The 20,650-nt window shown below is 42.0% G+C and overlaps 1 protein-coding gene across 1 annotated transcript in view; it reads right to left on the bottom strand.

Moving 5' to 3' along the window:
- The window catches only part of LOC124788441 (solute carrier family 22 member 7-like), a 100,230-nt gene that overhangs the window by 55,537 nt on the left and 24,043 nt on the right, over window positions 1-20,650 (bottom strand). The window contains exon 5 of the mRNA XM_047255713.1: window positions 12,201-12,369. Coding sequence (XP_047111669.1) covers window positions 12,201-12,369 — 169 coding nt within the window. The remainder of the gene's footprint in view (window positions 1-12,200; window positions 12,370-20,650) is intronic.

Genomic DNA, 20,650 nt, shown 5'->3' on the forward strand with positions numbered 1-20,650 from the left:
CAGGTTAACACCACTATTTGGTGGCAACTTGAATCTAGCACTGCAAGGTACTGGAATTCCGTTCTGATGAGTACAGGCATAACATACAAACACAATATACTCTTTGCGTGATATTCACAACTGTGGCTAATTCCATGACTAATAAATCCGTTCCATTTGCACTTGACGAATCCTTTATTTGGATGAAATAATTGACACGACCCAGCTTTCAGGATACAAATTCCATCTTCAGGCTGTAACGTCACAATAGGTTTCGTTACATTGTTAAAATCAGTGTTATGTTGCTATCAGCTGATAGACATTATCAGCGTGAACTCAATTACTTTGCATAATTAATGAACAGTGAAACAATCTCAGCCCCAAATAACATGCATGTAGAAACAATTATGGATCAAAGTCTTTTATTCTCATAACAATATGGACGTCCTGTGTCCCTATTTACGTTTCCCCACCTCTCCTTAAAGTACGGGGTCAGGTGTGAATATTTTGAGTGTGGTAGCAGACAAACCAGAGATGTAGTGGGTCTCAGAATCTTAACATAGTCAGTGGAAGGCAAAGAGCAGGAACAGGGTGGTTAGACCAGAGGTGCAAAGTCTAAAAAAAGCGTTTTCTTATCAGAGGTTGGTCATGGGCCTCCCCCACCACCTTGCGCTACTCGGGAGAAAGAGTCACGCAACGGTTACGAGGAGTTTTTTGGGAGTCAGGTAAGCGACCGGACGTTCCTTCAGAATGCTGCGTCGAAATTAGGACAAAGGTATTTGAATGTTTAAATATGTTTAATGTTAACAATTTATTTATCAGGGGCTTTTTCGCGATTGATTAATTAAGAATCATTTATTGATTTTTGTTCAATTTATCCGCTATAAGAATAATCTTCTGCGTTCGAGATTTCCGTTACGAACCACTATGTGGTGCATGGTTTCAAACTGCAACCGCCGAGAAAGCTAATAGAGGGAGTTGTAGCCAGTTTTTGCGATTGCTGAACATTTATGCTAGCGTGTATCGATGTTTAACTACTTATTGAAAATTTAGTGACGAGTGTAGCTTTTCTATGATGAATCGTTTCGTATTCAAGCACTTCGCGCTGGAGATACCAGCCATGAGTCCTGCTCGGTGCCAGCCACTGTACATAGAAAATCAGCATAGAGAAATAGTTACGATATTTGCATTTCAGTGATAACTTAGTGTGCGTGCATGTATCAGCATAGTAGTAGTGACCACGTGCTCTCCAAGATTTTCCTTCCCCCCACAGGACGATGCAAATCAAAGGCAACACGGCTTGTAATTCAAAGGAGAAATAATCTATGTGCATAGATAAATAATCTTTGTCCATAGTTAAATGAAAATTCAAAGCAGAATTAGTGAAATGTGTATTCAAAAGATTGTTAAGAAGTGACTTCGTAAATTTGTCTAATGATGGTTAAAATAAAATTAACTTTGTTTTTCGAAGTAATTTCCGTTCTAGGCTTGCTCATTTAAACCATACCTAAGAAAAGAGAATATCAGTGACGCCACCCCCTTACTAAAATTATTGGCACAAGACTAGATTCGTGCAGGATGTAGTTTTCTCTGACCATCCCCAAAATTACAATTGCGTTATCTGTTGCGACTTCAAATTCAATCGATAATATTGTATTCCGAACTATGATGGGCCTAAACATCAATTCTAAAGCGGCCAGAATGGTTAGGGAAGGTTACGCTGCCGAGAGAGAAAAAGTGTGCATAAGATCCTTCCCCACAGCAGGCTTATATAAAAATGAATAAAAGTAATCCCTGCTGATAAAATTAAGCAAACTCCCTTCTCAGCCTGCCACACACACAGAGAATTAACGACATTTACGATCTAAATACCAGTCGTTGGGAGCTTGCAAAGCGCTACAAAAAAGGAACAAGGAAAACTAATAGGCAGCCTTCATCAAGTTAATTAACATTAAAGGAACCCATACAAATATGCAAATCAAGTTACACCTTGACTGCATACGAGAAAGTCGCAGTAGTCATGTAACAAAATCAGGAATTATCAGGTAGCATGCGAGAACCCGCGCAGGTGAGGCATGAGAAAGTTCTCTCAGTCAACCAGTACCACACTGGGTAAACGGACCCTAACTGAAACATGATATGAATGGAACAGGAAATAATAACACAGTGCCAGAGTAACGTAACCTATGAACCAACAGTGAACGACAACACATGTGGTATGGGCTTAAGAAATGAACGTGAAGGCAATAGAAGCCATAGAATACCAATTTGTGAACCTCAAAAGTAGGTTACCACCATAAGTGCCCAGTCCGGCGCATACCGTGGAAGCCCAGCAGGACCGGCCAGCAGGCAATGCAACTCCTGGGAGAGTGGCCGTCAACGGAACTAATACCCGTGTTAGGAGGGAAGACTGAAGATCGTGGAGGTTGCGTGGCATTTCAGCTGTATGGCGTCGGATACTGTTTTCAAAACTTGGTTCCAGTTTTCTTTTAATAGGTTGTACGTAACATATTGTTCCTCAGCTTAGAACCACACAAAAGAGTTGTCAAGTACAACTGGAGCAGATATATTCGTCAAGAAAAATAACAAAGTATAAGTACACTCATGCTCATAAATGAAGGATAATGCTGATACATGGTGAAACAACGCTCTGGTGGGCGGTTTGCGGGATTAAATCACCTCGGGGTATGACCATACAGTGCATTTGACCTGCGGTAGTCGCACGGTGACGCTGGCAGCACTCCACATATGCAGAGGTGTGCTGGTGCATGTCAGAGTACGGTGCAGCGAGTAAGCGTGCAGACGTTTTCAGACGTGCTTATGGTGACTATGTGCACAAAACGGCTCAAAGAATACATATTGATGACGTTATGAGGGTTAGAATACTAGGGCGACTGGAGGCTGGTCAAACACAGCAGGTCGTAACACGGGCTCTCTGTTTGCCACAAAGTGTGATCTCCATATTATGGCAACCATTCCAACTGACAGGAAACGTGTCCGGGGGCTTCAGTATGGGACGTCCACAGTGTACAACACCACAAGATGACAGATATCTCACCATCAGTGCCCGCAGACGGCCACGGAGTACTGCAGGTGGCCGTGCTCGGGACCTTACTGCAGCCACTGGAACAGTTGTCTCCAGACACACAGTCTACAGAAGACTGAACAGACATGGTTTATTCTACTGGAGACCTGCAAGGTGCATTCCACTGACCCCTGGGCACAGGAGAGCCCATAAAGCCTAGTGTCAAGAACACAGTACATGGTCATTGGGACAATGGTCCCAAGTTATGTTCACGGACGAGTCCAAGTATAGTCTGAACAGTGATTATCGCCGGGTTTTCATCTTACATGAACCAGGAACCAGATACCAACCCCTTAATGTCCTTGAAACGGACCTGTATGGAGGTCGTGGTTTGATGGTGTGGGATGGAATTATGGACGCACATACACCCTTGCATTTCTTTGACAGAGAAACTGTAACAGGTCAGTTGTATCGGGCGTCATTTTGCACCAGTATGTCTACCTTTTCAGGCGTGCAGTGGGTCCCACCTTCCCCCTGATGGATGATAATGCACAGCCCCACCGAGCTGCCATCGTGGAGGAGTACTCTGAAACAGAAGATATCAGGCGAACGGAGGGGCCCGCCTGTTCTCGAGACCTGAACCCCATCGAGCACGTTTGAGATGCTCTCGGTCGACGTATCGCTGTACGTCTTCAAACCCCTACGACGCTTCAGGAGCTCCGACAGGCATTGGTGTAAGAATGGGGGCTGTACCCCAGCAGCTGCTCGACCACCTGATCCAGAGTATGCTAACCCGTTGTGCGGCCTGTATACATGTGCATGCTGATCATATCCCATACAGATGTCGGGGTACATGCGCAAGAAACAGTGGCGTTTTGTAGCACATGTGTTTCGGGACGGGTTTTCTCAACTTATCACCAATACCGTGGACTTACAGATCTGTGTCGGTGTGTTCCCTAAGTGCCTATGCTATCAATGCCAGTTTTGTGAAGTGTCACCTTGTGTGGCACCACATTCTGCAATTATCCTTAATTTATGAGCATGAGTGTACTTTACAACGTACTTTATCTGCAACACACGAAAGCCAGGGGAAATAAAACAAGTCCTTATGCAATAATGCATTTAAACTTTCGAAAAGTAAAGCCTTATTATGACGCAAAAGCCAGTTCTATTGTAAAAACCGCAACGTATTTTGCTTCCAGCGCTGTTATGTTTTATACATTGATTAAGAAAGTCTCCGGCATTCCAAAGTAATTTACTAAAATTTGAATCCAAGTCAGATCATTCTGAAGTCTTGCTAGTACGGACAACTGTACCACATTCTGCAGTGGAAGTTTCCAGGAAGCTGAGAATTTAATTTTTCAGAATATTTAGGAGTCTGATAATCGGAATCAGAAGATATGACGAAACTACGAGTGAACCATGCCAGTAATGTGAATCTAGTGCCTGGAATATTTGTATGATTACAGTCCATAACGTCATGACTTAGAGTGAACCTAAACTTGTAATGACTGTACAGCTAGATTATGTTCAATGTTTCTTCTATACTGCTGAGAAGCTCTAGCCCCAAATTCTGGGTTCGAGCCCTAGTCTGGCATGTCCTTTTGATCTGAAGGGAGGTTTCAATATACACTGTCTGTTCAATGATATCCGCACGCACCCATGTAACGCAAATTGACTACTAGATACCACAAGAGCTGGACTCGCCATGAAGAACTGAGGTGGATGGTTCAAATGGCTCTGAGCCATATGGGAACATCTGAGGTCATCAGTCCCCTAGAACTTTAAACTACTTAAACCAACTAACTTCAGGACTTCACACACATCCAATCCTGAGGAACGATTCGAACCTGCGACCGTAGCGGTCGCGCGGTTCCAGACTGAAGCGCCTAGAACCGTTCGGCCACACTGCCCGGCTGAACTGAGGTGGAGAGTACAGTCCAGTTGACAGAGAAACAGCAGACCTAACAGCAGAATCTATCAATCAGGAGAGCTCAGTGACTTCGAACATAAACTAGCCATTAGATGCCACCTGAGTGAGGAACCCATCAGGGACATTTCAACTTACATAAAGTTGCTCCAGACTGCTGACCGTAATGCGATTCTGAATTGGAGACCTGAAGCAACAAGTACAGCTAAACCAAATCGAGTCAGACCTCATATACTGACGAAGAGGGACTGCCAAGCATTGCTGATGGTGGCTGTAAAACAACGCATGAAGTGAGCATAAGGGATCACTCGTGATTTCCAAACAGCTACCAACAGGCCGGGTAACGCTATGATTATGCAAGGTGTTACAAAACAGAGGTGTTACAAAACAGATCGATGATCCTATTTTTTTAGCTTTTGTACTTCCAAAGGAAGGAAATATAGTAGGTGAATACGGAATGGGGGTAGGGAATGAAAGAGGATACCGCCTGGTAGAATTTTGCTCAGAGCATTACTTAATCGTAGCTAACACTTGTGTCAAGGATCGTAAAAGAAGGCTGCATATAGGGAAGAAGCCTGGAGACACTGACAGGTTTCAGATAGATTATATAATGGTCAGACAGAGATTTAGGAACCAGGATTTAAATTGTAAGCCATTTCCAGGGGCCGATGTGGACTCTGACCACATTCTATTGGTAATGAACTGTAGATTAAAACTAAAGAAACTGCAAAAACGTGGGAATTTAAGGAAATGGGACCTGGATAAACTGGGTAAACCAGAGGTTGTACAGAGTTTGAGGGAGAGCATAAGGGAACAACCGACAAGAATAGGGGGAAAAATACAGTATAAGAAGACTGGGTAGATTTTAGAGATGAAATAGTGAAGATAGCAGAGGATAAAGTAGATAAAAAGACGAGGGCTAATAGAAATCCTTGGGTAACAGAAGAGATACTGAATTTAATTGATGAAAGGAGAATATACAAAAATGCAGTAAATGAAGCAGGCAAAAAGGAATACAAACGTCTCAAAAATGAGATCGACAGAAAGTGCAAAATAGCTAAGCAGGGATGGCTAGAGGACAAATGTTAGGATGTAGAGGCGTATTTCACTAATGGTAAGATAGATACTGACTACAGGAAAATTAAAGAGACCTTTGGAGAAAAGAGAACCACTTGCACAAAGATCAACAGCTCAGATGGAAACCCAGTTCTAAGCAAACAAGGGAAAGTAGAAAGGTGGAAGGAGTATATAGACGGTCTCTACAAGAGCGATGTTCTTGAGGACAGTATTATGGAAATGGAAGAGAATGTAGATGAGGATGAAATGGGAGATATGATACTGCGTGAAGAGTTTGACAGAGCACTGAAAGACCTGAGTCGAAAGAAGGCCCCGGGAGTAGACAGCATCCCATTACAACTACTGATAGCCTTGGAAGAGCCAGCCCTGACAAAACTCTACCATCTGGTGAGCAAGATGAATGAGACAGGAGAAATACCCTCAGACTTCAAGAAGAATATAATAATTCCAATCCCAAAGAAAGCAGGTGTTGACAGATGTGAAAATTGCCGAACTACCAGTTTAATAAGCAACGGCAGCAAAATACTAACACGAATTCTTTACAGAAGAGTGGAAAAACTGGTAGAAGCCGACCTTGGGGAAGATCGGTTTGGAACATGAGGCAATACTGACCCTACGACTTATCTTAGAAAATACATTAAGGTAAGGCAAACCAACGTTTCTAGCATTTGTAGACTTAGGGAAAGCTTTTGACAATGTCGACTGGAATACTCTCTTTCAAATTCTGACGGTGGCAGGGGTAAAGTACAGGGAGCGAAAGGCCATTTACAATTTGTACAGGAACCAGATGGCAGTTATAAGAGTCGAGGGGCAGAAAATAGAAGCAGTGGTTGGGAAGATAGTAAGACAGGGTTGTAGCCTATCCCCGATGTTATTTAAACTGTGTATTGAGCAAGCACTAAAAGAAACAAAAGAAAAATTCGGAGTAGGAATTGAAAACTATGGAGAAGAAATAAAAACTTTGAGGTTCACCGATGACATTGTAATTCTGTCAGAGACAGCAAAGGGTTTGGAAGAGCCGTTGAACGGAATCGACAGTGTCTTCAAAGGAGGATATAAGATGAGCATCAACAGAAGCAAAACGAGAATAATGGAATGTAGCGGAATTGATGCTGAGGGAATTAGATTAGTGAAAGAGACACTTAAAGTAGTAAAGGAGTTTTGCTATTTGGGGAGCAAAATAACTGATGATGGTCGAAGTAGAGAGGATATAAAATGTAGACTGGCAATGGCAAGGAAAGCGTTTCTGAAGAATAGAAATTTGTTAACATCGAGTATAGATTTAATTGTCAGGAAGTCGTTTCTGAAAGTATTTGTATGGAGTGTAGCCATGTATGGAAGTGAAACGTGGACGATAAATAGTTTAGACATGAAGAGAATAGTAGCTTCAGAAATGTGGTTCTACAGAAGAATGCTGAAGATTAGATGAGTAGATCACATAACTAATCAATAGGTAGTGAATAGAATTCGAGAGAAGAGAAATTTGTAGCGCAACTTGACTAGAAGAAGGTATCGGTTGGTAGGGAATATTCTTAGGCATCAAGGCATCACCAATTTAGTATTGGAGGGCAGCGTGGACGGCAAAAATCGTAGAGGGAGACCAAGAGATGAATACACTAAACAGATTCAGAAGGATGTAGGTTGTAGTAGGTACTGGGAGATGAAGAAGCTTGCACAGGATAGAGTAGCATGGAGAGCTGCATCGAACCAGTCTCTAGACTGAAGACCACAACAACAACAATGCATTCTGAGGATGGGACCACCCGATACGTAAACATGGTTTATAGACAATAACATTCCTGATACTGACTGGGCTCTCCTTGAGCCCTAGCTGAACCCAATAGAACACCTTTGGGATGACTTAGTAGAAGGTCAGTGTTCACAGCACAGTTCAGGCTGCGACAAAGACGTTCAGTGGAATACCCCGATATTTATGTCCAGTAGTATTGAAACCACTCTCGTATTTTCGCCAGCTGTAGGTAACGAATTTTAATCTGCCTTTATTATTTTCTAGTAATAAAATGAGATATTTAAGTTCAGTAGTATTTAAATACAATGTAGTCTGTAAGAGTAGTAAGTAAAGGAATGAATGAATGAAATGTCGTAATTTGTTGCAGTCCATATAGGCTACTACGCGACATTATTAGCTCACTTCTTTTTCTCGCATACTTAACTTTTTGCTCGCTCTAGTTGCTAATATATGGTTATTTATTTGATTTCAGGCATTTTAATTGAGATTTCAGTAAAAGTTTTATACATCCGTGCTGTGTAAAGATAATATTGAAAATACAACAAAATTTATTTTAAACAGTGTAAGTTCTTTAACAAAAGATATCCCTTTGCCAAGTCGGCAATAATTTCATCTTGCGAAATGATTACTTCACAAAGTTGAATGTATGGGGAGAGAGAAATATTAATTAACTGAATGATTGCCTATCGATGTCGCGGGGTCCAAACGATACACATCGAACATGCGATCGTAAATCCATCGTGCGACTCTTGTGATGGGCGTTATGATCAATTATTTGTGATCGCCATTTTTATCTGTTTTCCATCGTTCCCGCAGTTGCTCTAAATTACATACCTCCATGAATAATTATTGAGTCACTAGGGAATCCTAGACGATCTATATCGTTTGTGGGTGGAATGTCTCGTGTTCTTGACGTTTCTTCGGCGGAGTCTCTCACATGGAAAAATCTAATTCCATGTTTATCTAGCGATGAAAATTGTTCGACTTTTTGTAGCAAATATGGAGTACCACCGGAAGAGAAAAGAAGGGACTAAGTACACTGTGGTGGTTCGAAGTGTGCAAAACTTCGTAAGCACAGTTTCGATGCTGAAATACCGTTTACAGTTTCACTGCGGACAGTGCGGAAAACGAACGAGTATCAGGAAGAATACTTGGTTCGACTCTTCCAAATTATCCATCCAGACCACCATAATTGGCTTTCACATGATTACAACATCGACGATGAGTAAGGTAAGTAATCTCCTTTGCAATTACAAGTATTTATGTAACGCTCTTCTTTTGTCGTTGCTGTAGCGACCACCGTAAACATGCCCATAACGCCCGCCATTAGAGACGCATGATCGATTTAAGATCGCAAGTTCGATATATATCGTTTGGACACAGCGACTTCGATATTCATTCATTCTTGGAAATTACTGATCATTAATGAGAATTCATTCAGAAGTAACTTTCTACTAAACAGGCCGAAAAGTTTAAAAAATGAGTGTAATCAGAATTTTTAGTGTGAACATTTCGATACGAACCACAAAGATATTAACAGCGACAGCTGTATGTTTACTTTAAAGTTCAGTACGAAGGAGATAATAAAATCTCTGGTAATAGTTTTCGTTAGCTAGCCAGAACTTTTTTTGACAGCTAATTAAATCATATTTCTGGTCCTTGTGTGTTAGAAAAGACTAGGAAGTTTAACATAATAAAATTATTTAACTGATGGCGCATCACACGCACTCCATATTAAGAATGTTAAAAAAATACACAATTGAGCCGTGTGCGGCTCGTGTTCGTGCCGTTTATTACTTGACATCTTGTCCTTGCGGTACTGCCGTCCCGTTTCTTATTCGATTTACTGGCGTCACTAACTTGCTGGCTTGGGCGCCCGTGAGTTGCAGCAGCAGCGCTTATCGATAAGAGCACTGTCGTTCTATCTTTGGAGCGACTGCTAGTATTTCTGGGTGATCGTGTATCGGGAGTTGAGTTGGGACGGAGCAGCAGTGAGGTCGAGACAGCCATGACTCGCTCGATCATTGCTGACACACATGAATTGAGTGCGGACGACCTTGGTTGGTCGTTCGGTCGGTTGTCTCATTGGACGACGTGTATTTGGTCGCCGACCGCTTCTGGGTTCAGTCACTGGTTTTAGTATTGTTCGAGTTGTTTGTGGAAGTGTTTCGTGGAACCGTGTGTGGCTTGTGTTGTTTTGACTGAGCAGCTATTTTAATGCTGTCTGCATGCTGCAGGCAGTCAGACGGTTGGGACGGAGCAGCGAGGAAGTCCCGCGGCGCAAGGGCAGGCTGGGACAGCTGGCGGCGTGCATGCACTGTCGGATCGTGAGGTGCTAGCTGCGAGAGCGACAATTTTCATTGCCCACTGTACATGGACGCTGAAGTTGAGTGATCAGTTAACCTGTAACGAAACCTCAGCTATTGTGACATCTCTTCGTTCATTTTTGGGTTGTTGCTCCCTGGGCCATTTGGGCTAGCAGCAATGTACGATGTGTTGGAGTCAGCGAAATCTTGCAGCCGTCTTCCTATATTGTGATTAATTATTAGATTGACTGTTACTTGCCAGTGAAGTGCACCAGCGGTATTTTCTGCCCTGTGGCCATTAACGCCCCAGTTACCTGCCCTGGTAGTTTGCATAGTTTTCCGGCAGTGTGCCTTTTCTCTTTGTGTTGATGCTGTCCAGCAGGCATGTAGTTCGACAGCCTTTTAAGTTGTTTGGTTCATATTTTGTTCCCTTGGCTGTTTTTAGACGCCAATTTCTGAAGTTGTAGTGCTGTTCATATCCTAGTCCTCAGCCGATATTTTCCATCGTCCTGCTGTTGGTCGGACGGAAGAGAATTGTTTAACTTGTTGGTTGGCCCTTGGGCCATCTCCAGTTTGGATGGCCATCCGATTATTTAACTTCAACTCTAGGCTGTCTCTCTCATCTCATCTTACGTTTGAGCTACCTTCTCAGGCTGACACTTGGAACACTTCTGAGCACCACTTGTTCTGTTTGTTTTACATTGTGATTTTCATTTTAGTTTGAAGTATTGTGCGAGGTCTTTGTCCATGTATTAATTCAGTTTTTTTTTAATTTTACGTAAAGGCCTTCAGCCGTGTTAAATTAAAATTTTGAATATTCATTTTATTTAAAAAAAATTGTTTTTCTTGAAAATTTGTTCTATCTGATATTGTTTGTAATCCAGGCCCTAAGCCGTTAGTCGTTCAACGTGTTATGTTTGGCCTTCAGCCGAGGATTTACGTGAACCCCTTTTATAAGGCCTTCAGCTGTGTGTATTCTTCAAAGGAAAAATTTTTTATAAGGAGGAAGAGTTTTATTTTAAATTGTTTGTCTGACTTGTTTTTCAGGCCTTCAGCAGTTGTTTCAAATTTTGTTGTAACTTTAAAAAGAAACTTCTTGGTTAGAAAAAAATGTTTATTGATGTGTTTTAATTACAGTTGTCCTTCAGATGTGTAGTGTAGGCCTTCAGCCGCTAATTGTTTTCAATTGCATGATTGTTTTAAATTTTTACCTTCTATTTTTAATGGCTTTTGATTTCTAAGCCAGGCCTTGACCCATTCTGGTTTTTGGTGTGGTGTTGGGCCTTCAGCCCAGAAAGCATCTCAAGTTTTCTTTAACTAGGCCTTCAGCCGTATTGTCTAATTGTGATCTTTTAAAACAATGTGTAACCAAGTGGTTCTTAGAAAAATAAAGTTGTGTGTTTGATTGTGCAACTCACAGTAACTGTTTACAGCCCCATCCACAATCATAACTTTATCCTGTGCGCTTTCTGAGTACCTACCAACCAGGTTTCAATAACAATGAACTATGTTGCTTGGGGCCAGGTTGTGTATCTTGCTAATGCCTAAAAATGATTAGAAATATTTACAAAATAGCATTGTCGTTACAAAGTAAAACAATAGCAGGATTTTTTTGGTCGCAGTGACGCATCCAGATGGCTGCACCCGGCGGCATACTACAAAAAGAACCACGAAAAGCCCAAGAAATAAATTACAAGACTTACTGCGACGTAGCACAAGTCAAGACAAGACGGAACCGGTTTCAGTATGTCTCCGGATACTTTTAATCAGATAGCGTGTGAAACGCCATTAGGAGATATGTGCGCGTCGGCGACATTTCGGCGGTCATGAATGATAACGGCTCGTCAACGATTTCGATGTCACGCCACAACATCTGGCCACCGACATCAGCATGAAAAAGGGTGCTCGACGTTCCTTCAGAGATGCACCTCTATACATTGTCCACAAGAAAAGGGTTACAGAAGAGGAAGTACCATTTATTACACGCACATAGGAAGAGACATCGATATTGCATATCGGTTGATACTTCTGCAACAACAAGTAAGTCTGACATTACTTACGTTTTCAACTTACTCGTATTATTAAATTTCAAATCGCCTATCAGCAGGCCTTCGTATATACCCATCATCTTACCTGCAGAAGAGTAGTAATATAAGGCAGCACAGGACTGCAAAAAGCAAGGAGTGCTTCCAGCTGGGAAACATCTGAACACACAAGCAGGCGGACACCAATCCTATAGGTATACCAATGCATGCCATGCAATTGATACAAGAGCGGTTTCTGATATCCGTCAATTCCGCCCCTGAAACATCAAAATCAGCATCTTATTTTATTACTAAATTTAAAATGTCGCGCTTTTTTATATTAAGTTATTTCACGTGATACACTTCCATATTACCGTGTACAGTAACATTTACAAATAAAATGCAACACTTAGCATAACAACAAACAAATGAATAATACTGAGACCACATACAGCTTAAGGTTACATAACATATACATTAAATTTATAGAGCAAAATATTATACGACCAAAACCAGAGTTCGATCAGATTAACATATAATGAAGAGATCATATAAATTGCCTCGGAGAAATTTCATATTACCAACAAAGCACAAAAATAAAAACGGCTTTAGAGAACATAAAGGAGCTGACAGGAACCATGTGCGTGTTGTTATTATAATGTGATTACAGACAAATTTCTACGCACTCATTTCACATGTCACAACATGAAACTGCGTGTTTTCAAAGTGATAAAAGTTGTGCTCTTATTATTCGAAGTAGTCGGTTGACATACTGAAATTGGTTCAGGGGGCTCGGGACATATGTTTTGCGACATATTTTCATACTTTTGGCTAAATTGTTTAGAGTGTGTCTACAAATCTAAACTAGCAGTATCCAGGGTGTTTTTTTTTTTACCTGTGGCTGCGATCTTCATGCGTCAGTACCACGATGCGCTGTAGTTTGGAGGTAAGCGGCTCCCTACAGCTAACAGAGTTAAGCTAGTTCAAAGGAAACCAAGGGTACAGCATAAGACAGAACCTGCTTCAGATTGAGCATACCCTTAGCCGTATGTGATTTTGTTAGATTGCCATTTTGTGCTGCTGCAGATTTTAGTGTACTGTACAGTCCTTAGTTTCCCCTTCAGCCAAATTAGGTATTCAAGAAAAGTGTATTATTTATTTACGTATTTTGTGTATGATGTGTGTACTAAAATGATATTTTTTTTCGTGTAAAGAAATATTAAATTATGGAATGTAAAAATAACTCAGCACTAATAGGGACTAAACACAGCAGTTCTAAGGTATGAAAGAATGATGATTCTTCAGTGTATGAAAGACGTTACTTATGCAACAATCTTGTAATTTTGTTATGTGAAGTCTCAAGTATTCGTCTCCGAATAACTGCTGCAACTTACATCCTTGTGAATCTTCTTAAATCTTATTACTGTATTCTTCTCTTGGTCTCCCTCTACAATTTTTACCTCCCACACGTCCCTCAAATACTAAATTGGTGATCCCTTGATGTCTCATAATGTGTCCTGTCAGCTAATCTTTTCGTCTAATCAAGTTCCGTCATAAATTTTTTTCTCTCTATTCCGATTCAGCACTTCTTCATTGGCTACGTGATCTGATCATCTGTCCTTCATCATTCTTCTGTAACACCACCTTTCAAAACCTTCTGTTCTGATCTAAACTGTTTATTGTCCACGTTTCACTTCCATTCATGGCTGCATTCCACACAAATACTTCCAGAAAAGACTTCCTAACACTTGAACGCATATTCGATGTTAAAAATGTCTCTTCTTCAGAAAGCTTGCCGTTGACAGTCTAGATTTTTTAACCCCAACTTCTGCCATCATCCGTCATTTTTCTGCCATATAACGAAACCCATCTATAAGTGTCTCGTTTCCTAATCTAATTCCCTGTGTATCACCTGATTTAATCCGACTGTATTCCATTATTCTTGCCATGCTTTTGTTGATATTAATCCTATATCCTCCTCGTCAATTCCGTTCAACTCCTCTTGCAAATCCTTTGCTGTCTCTAATAGAATTACAATATCATCGGCACACTTCAAAGTTGTTATTTCTATTCCCTGAAATTTAATTCCTACAGCAAATTTTTCTTTGGTTTACTTTACTGATTGCTCAGTGAACAGACTGAATAACATCGGCGATAGGCTACAGCCCTGTCTCACTTCCTTCTCAACCATTACTTCCTTTTCATGCACCTCGTCTCTTATAACTGCCATTTGCCGGCCGGGGTGGCCAAGTGGTTCTAGGCGCTACAGTCAGGAACTGCGCGACCGCTACAGTCCCAAGTTCGAATCCTGTTTCGGGCATGGATGTGTGTGATGTCCTTAGGTTAGTTAGGTTTTAGTAGTTCTAAGTTCTAGGGGACTGATGACCTCAGATGTTGTCCCATAGTGCTCAGAGCCATTTAAACTGCCGTCTAGTTTCTGTACAAGTTATAAACAGCCTTTCACTTCCTGTATTTTACCCCTGCTACCTTCAGAAATTTAGAGCGAGTATTCCACCCAGCATTGTCAAAAGATTTATTTAAATCTACAAATGCTACAAATGTAGTTCACCTTTCGTTAAGCTGTCTTCTAAGTAGTACAGTTAATATTGCCCCGTGTTTTCGTATAAGGGAGAGAGAGAGTTCGAAGGCTAACTAATGTTAAAGACACTCAGTGGAAAGTTACATGAAACTTAGTTTTATGAGGCTTTTAAAGTAGATTTATTTAGAAAACATTATTAAAACTTTTGCTAAGCGACCGCATAAACGTCACAAAGTAAGTGATGTTAGTCATTCACTACCATTATTAATATAAAGGCGATGAATTTGCGAAACGACTAGTTATCGACGCCGTCAGTCCTTACTGAGAAGAGAGCCAGTTTCGTTAAAAAATGTATCAAATCTTTGTTCCCAATGGTGAACTTCTAAAATCAACCTTAAGGTCGCTCAGCTTGGAGTGAGGAATACATGGTGTTCCAGATATTAGCTAAATGCACCATCCTTAGTTCCTGCTTGACCAACACACCAGGCAGGTACTGAAATGTATTATTTAATTACATGCTTTGCATATAACGTTTCTACTATAATGTTGTTTTCTTTGTTCGTTTCATGTCGTACAGGTAAGACAATGACAAAGCGAACCAATGGTGTTCTACCAACGCAATAATTGCCAGTGCTTGTGACTAAACAAAAGGGAACTAAAAGCTTATGATGGTGAGAACAATGAGCCATCATTACCAGATCGTCTCTCCGCATTCTTATAAAATGTATGTACAAACTGATTTGTGTGTGATTTATTACCTCACAAGAGGTCTTGAACTTGTAAAAATCACTTTGTATTATATCAACATCACATTATAAAATGATGGATTGAGATCCGTAAACCAGTTCATTTTAGGGTAAGAGGGGCGCATATCAGCCGAACAGCTTGATCAAGATGTCGCTCAGTATAGGGAAAGACAACGGCAAATAACAATCATTTTGAGCACCTCTGTGCCAAGTGTTATCACAGCCTTAACTTTGTTGTGTGTTATTTACTTTCTGATCAGGCGGAGAGCTAATTCCAAAAGGGAACCAAGGGTAGTCCAAGTCCCAGTGCATTGGATACCGAGGGCGTGAGGTGAGTAGGTAAGGGGTTGATCGGGCAGTGGTCATCCAGTACGGAAGTTTTACGTTTTGTTTCATGTAATGTGTTTTAAGGGCACTAGGTCACATTCAAGTTTTCTAGTAGTAAGGAAATATGAAATAGGTGCTGACCCAGACAAGTTAAGAGCTAGTTAAGGGTCGACCCAGGGACTGGGTCTTTCCAAAAAGGGGAATAATGTAGCGGCACCACAGTTTAAGATAGGAAAGTTAGATTCGGTGCAAAATTTCTGAGCACAAGTTACAGCCAGGTGCGGGCCAGATTGCAGTAAGTTACACTGAGCAGCGGTTGCAAAGTAAGGAGTCGTCAAACTGTTGAAAAGAGTAAACGCAGCAGTTTGCATGGCCTAACTACAGGCAGAAGGGGCCCACTGGCGCAACCCAGTTGTGGTGCATATGTGACTTGGAGCGGCACATTAGCAAAACAGAGGCGCACAGCCACATACAAATGGGTGTCGTTTTCCAACGAGATTCATTCAAGTGTGGCATCTCTCCTGGATGGCGAGGCATGTCACACCACCGGCTACACGCAGCAACAGATGTAGTGCCAGTGTCCCAGTCCACGGCAGATCATTAGTTCGACCCTCTGAGGCCGACGTGGCGTCCACAGCCAAACAGTGGTGCACCACTGTTTGGATCGGTACCACAGGCAGTCGTCTCAGCTCGCAACGAACGCCAGAGACATCCCGAGATGAGGGTCACAGATTCGGAAGCCAGATCATGGGCGCTTGCCGCCGTGATCTCAGCTACGCCAGTGATGAAGAAGCAACAGCAGGAATGGCCTACGGTTTCCGGCAGAGCAGCACGGAGACATCGAGGATGGTGGGCGCTGAGACAGCTGTTGGTGCACCCATCCTGACATCATCAGGCCAGTCAAGGCCGGCACGACACAGCATTGTATTGCACAGGCTGCTGCGGTGCTTCCTCAGCATTGCGGGGCCCAGTGACGCAGACAGAGGTGAATGAGGACACTGTAGTTTGAAACAATAAATCATTTGGGAAAGTTCTCACCGAATTTTAATACAGCACTTCCTGGCACCCACCCACTGCATTTGGTGTCTCCCTGCTACATTTGGTCATCCTGATACATTCTGTAGCAGAAGTCGCCATTACACTACACTTTTATGAATGTGTCGTGGATCTGTTTCCCTCTGTGTTTTATTGTTTACTTCTCTGTAGTAGATGCTTGTTTCCTGTATGAACTGTCTCTGAGTTTCGTACTGTTTTTGTTGCTGATTCGTACCCTGCATTGTAGAATCTTTTACTTCTTTAGGCAGTGCAGTATTTTCCTCAGGTTTTGTGCTGTCGCATTCTACCAAGAACTACCCAGTTTCTATCAATAAATCCTGATAACTTGCAGTATAATGTCACTCCTATAACCATCTGTGATCTTGCTTCTGTCTTATATCACATAGCTTTGAATTTTCTCCGAAAACTTTTTTCCTGATTTTTCGCAGGTCTGTGTCACATGTTCTCTTCTATGGTATTTACTGTCCACTTATTGGCAGAAATTTCTTGCTCTTTCGTCGTCCCTCCCCCTCCTATTTGGTGATTTATGTTCCTTACATAGAACACACTTCATGGTATAATTAGAGTGCTCATTGCTTTCTAATGGCATGAGACGCCTCTCCATAATTCGTTCTTAAAATTCTTCTTTGTTAGGAGGATTTTATGTGTAACATTCATCTCTCTTCCCCGTGTATTTTTACATCTGTATTTACATGGCACACACACTGCCACTTGTTTGTTTTTAATGCTGTATTTTCTGATCTGGCCTTTTTACTCACAATGTCCACAAATTACTAATTGTTTATCACAATGTATTATGTTCTGCCAGATGACCAAGGTCTTGGTGTTCAAAACACCTCCTCACTACTAGAAAGTCTTTCACTGAAGCCGAATGAAATCCAAGAAATACTTTTTGTCGCTTCACGAGTGCTGTTATAACCAGGGGGCTCTCATTTCAGTAACTTGGTGGACCACTTTTCTTCCCACTGGTTCTGTCCTGAATCGGACTGTAAAGCCGTTTCGGAAGGTTTCCTTGGGCAGTTCATCTTCAGGGTTCTTCAAGTGTATTGTGTCTTTCGGTGTCTTTGCATTTGTGTCCACTGGGATGTGGTACACAATCATTAAAGGTCTCTTAATCTTAGGCTATTCAAAAATCAGTTTGTCTTGCACCTTTTTGTTGTTGATTATCTTTTTCGTGACCATCATGTAGCAATTTCGAAGACGATTACATTATCGGTTTGCTTGACCTTCTTCATACAAATTTTCTCTTTGGTCTGGTTCATTAAGTTCGTCAGCTTTTGTTGCACTGTCTTTGCCTCTTCATTTGTTCTTGACTTTATGAGCAAAATATTTTGTTCGATTGCTTGCTCTGCTGTGATTTCAGCTGCAGGAGCTGTTTTGCTTGCATCTCTACTTGGTCGCTCTGTTAGTACCACACATCTGCATGTTTTCTCTAGTTTCGTTAATATTCTCTCGTTTTATTTTTGTAGGTGTTCCGAACTGCACTGCCAGTTAATAAGGCCTGCTTTATAGCGCATTGCGATATTTTTGCCAGTAATTCCACTTTTAGCCCGCTTATTCTTGGGCTGTGTCATCTTTTGCCCAGAAAATTCATTTTCAATAAATACCATCATGTCTTCATACAGCTGCTTCATATTGAGTGGTTTTCTAACTGTAGCGTTATTATTTGTTTTATCCTCGTCAACTGCCACCATTTCTTTACGTGTAGTCGTACTGACTACATCTGTTTGCCCATTTGATGTCGAGTGCAGTGCAAGGCCTCTCCACATTAAGAAACAGGTGCTGGCCACTGGAGTCTTAAGCGAAGCACACGTTCTGACTCGCCCGGAAAGTGTTCCATTAGGTTCAGGTATGGACTATGGACAGGCCAGTCCATTCCAGGAATGTTATTGTCCACAGACGATTGCCTCACATATGCTGCTTTGTGACAGGGTGCGTTGTCGTGCTAATCCAAACAAATAACGTCTTCTAAGTGACCCTGTACTGTGCGCAGTACACGGTGCTGTTAAATGAGTTGATATGCTTCCGAATTTAGCGTTGTTTTCTTAAGCGCAGGAAAAGCAGTAGACAGTAATTACTGAAAACATTGCCATATCATAACATCAACTGCAGGGTTCTTTACTGTTGACACTACACATGATCTTAGGCAACGTTCAGTAGGTTTTTCCGAACACAAACCCCTCCACTATATTGCCACAGGGGAACACGTGATTCATCACTCTAAACAATTCGTCTCCAATCACCGACTGTCCAACGGCGTCGCTCTATACGCAGCCTAGAGCATTGCTTAGCAAAGGGAGGCCACGACGTCTGGAACGCGGATTTACTGGAAACTTCATACACTCGTAGTACTCCACGAGGACAAAAAAATGTGTAAGCAGTAGCGCGTACTTCTCAAGCGTTATTGAGAAAATCGCAAGAGAATTTAGGTCGTCAAACATACATCTGTGAGTGGCCATTTTTATCATGAAGGGGCGGCAGCCGAGTGGTTAGCGTTCAAGCTCTGTAATCACTGCATCGCTGGATCGAGTCCCGTTCGTCAGTTTTTTTTATTTTCAACACAGACATTTTCTTTACTATTTATATTACAATTGATATAATGGGATGAACTTTTATTAAATTTACAATGTTATTTGGCAGTCTACAAATTTTTAATAACACAAATAATATAATAGTCAGGTCTTCAGGGCTCCAGCAAAAATTCGACAGCTCATGAGCCCTCTGAAAGACGATGTAAGCCTTCCAACGCAAGGCGTGTATACAATGCCGTCTAGTTGTGGGCACACTTATGTCGGATACACTGTACGTACCACGCCTTGTGGAACACGAGAGGTGTTACCGCCTGCGATATCCTGAGAAATCACTGACAGCAGGAAACAGAAAATGTACACTGAACTGCATTCGACAAGACATCTGTTATTAAACGGATCAATAATTTCTGGAGTAGCGTCATAAAAGACTGACAACACCCTAAATAAACACTCAGCTCTGCAGCTGAACACAGCTTGGAACACAGCCACTGGAAGGCTCATGCGGGCTCGCAACGATAAAATTACCATATAAGGCACCGCAGTGAGTAGCAGTGTTTTCGCAGAAGGTAGCTTGGCCACATAAGGACAGCAGCAGCGTTCACACGACATTCAGTGGCTCGCCAACTGCTCTCATGCTCATAAATTAAGGATAAATGCAGAATGCGGTGCCACACAACGTGGCACTAGACAAAACAGGCGCTAATAGCATAGGCACATATGGAACGCACACGACACAGATGTGTAAGTCCACGGTATTGGTGATAAGTTGATAAAACCGCTCCGAAACACATGTGCTACAAAACGCCACTGTTTCCTCCGCATGTACCCCCACATCAATATGGGATTTGATCACAATGCACACGTACACAGGCCGCACAACAGGTTGATATACTCTGGATCAGGTAGTCGAGCAGCTGCTGAGGTACAGCCTCCCATTCTTGCACCAGTGTCTGTCGGAGCTCCTGCAGAGTCCTAGGGGTTTGAAGACGTGTAGCAATAGGTCAACAAAGAGAGGGTTTAGGTCTGGAGAACAGGCAGACCGCTCCATTCGCGTGATATCTTCTGTTGCGATGTACTGCTGCACGATGGCAGCTCGGTGGCGCCGTGCGTTATCATCCATCAGAAGGTAGGTGGGACCCACTGCACGCACCACTGAAAAGGAGGACATACCGGTGCACAATGACGTTCCAATACACCTGACCTCTTACAGTTCCTTTGTCAGAGACATGCAGGGGTGTATGTGCATCAATCATTCCCATCACACAACATCAAACCACGACCTCCATATAGGTCCGTTTCAAGGACATTAAGGGGTTGGTATCTGGTTCCTGGTTCACGCCAGATGAAAACCCGGCGGGAA

This window comes from Schistocerca piceifrons, chromosome 3 (genome assembly GCF_021461385.2).
Source record: "Schistocerca piceifrons isolate TAMUIC-IGC-003096 chromosome 3, iqSchPice1.1, whole genome shotgun sequence".
NCBI lineage: Eukaryota > Metazoa > Arthropoda > Insecta > Orthoptera > Acrididae > Schistocerca > Schistocerca piceifrons.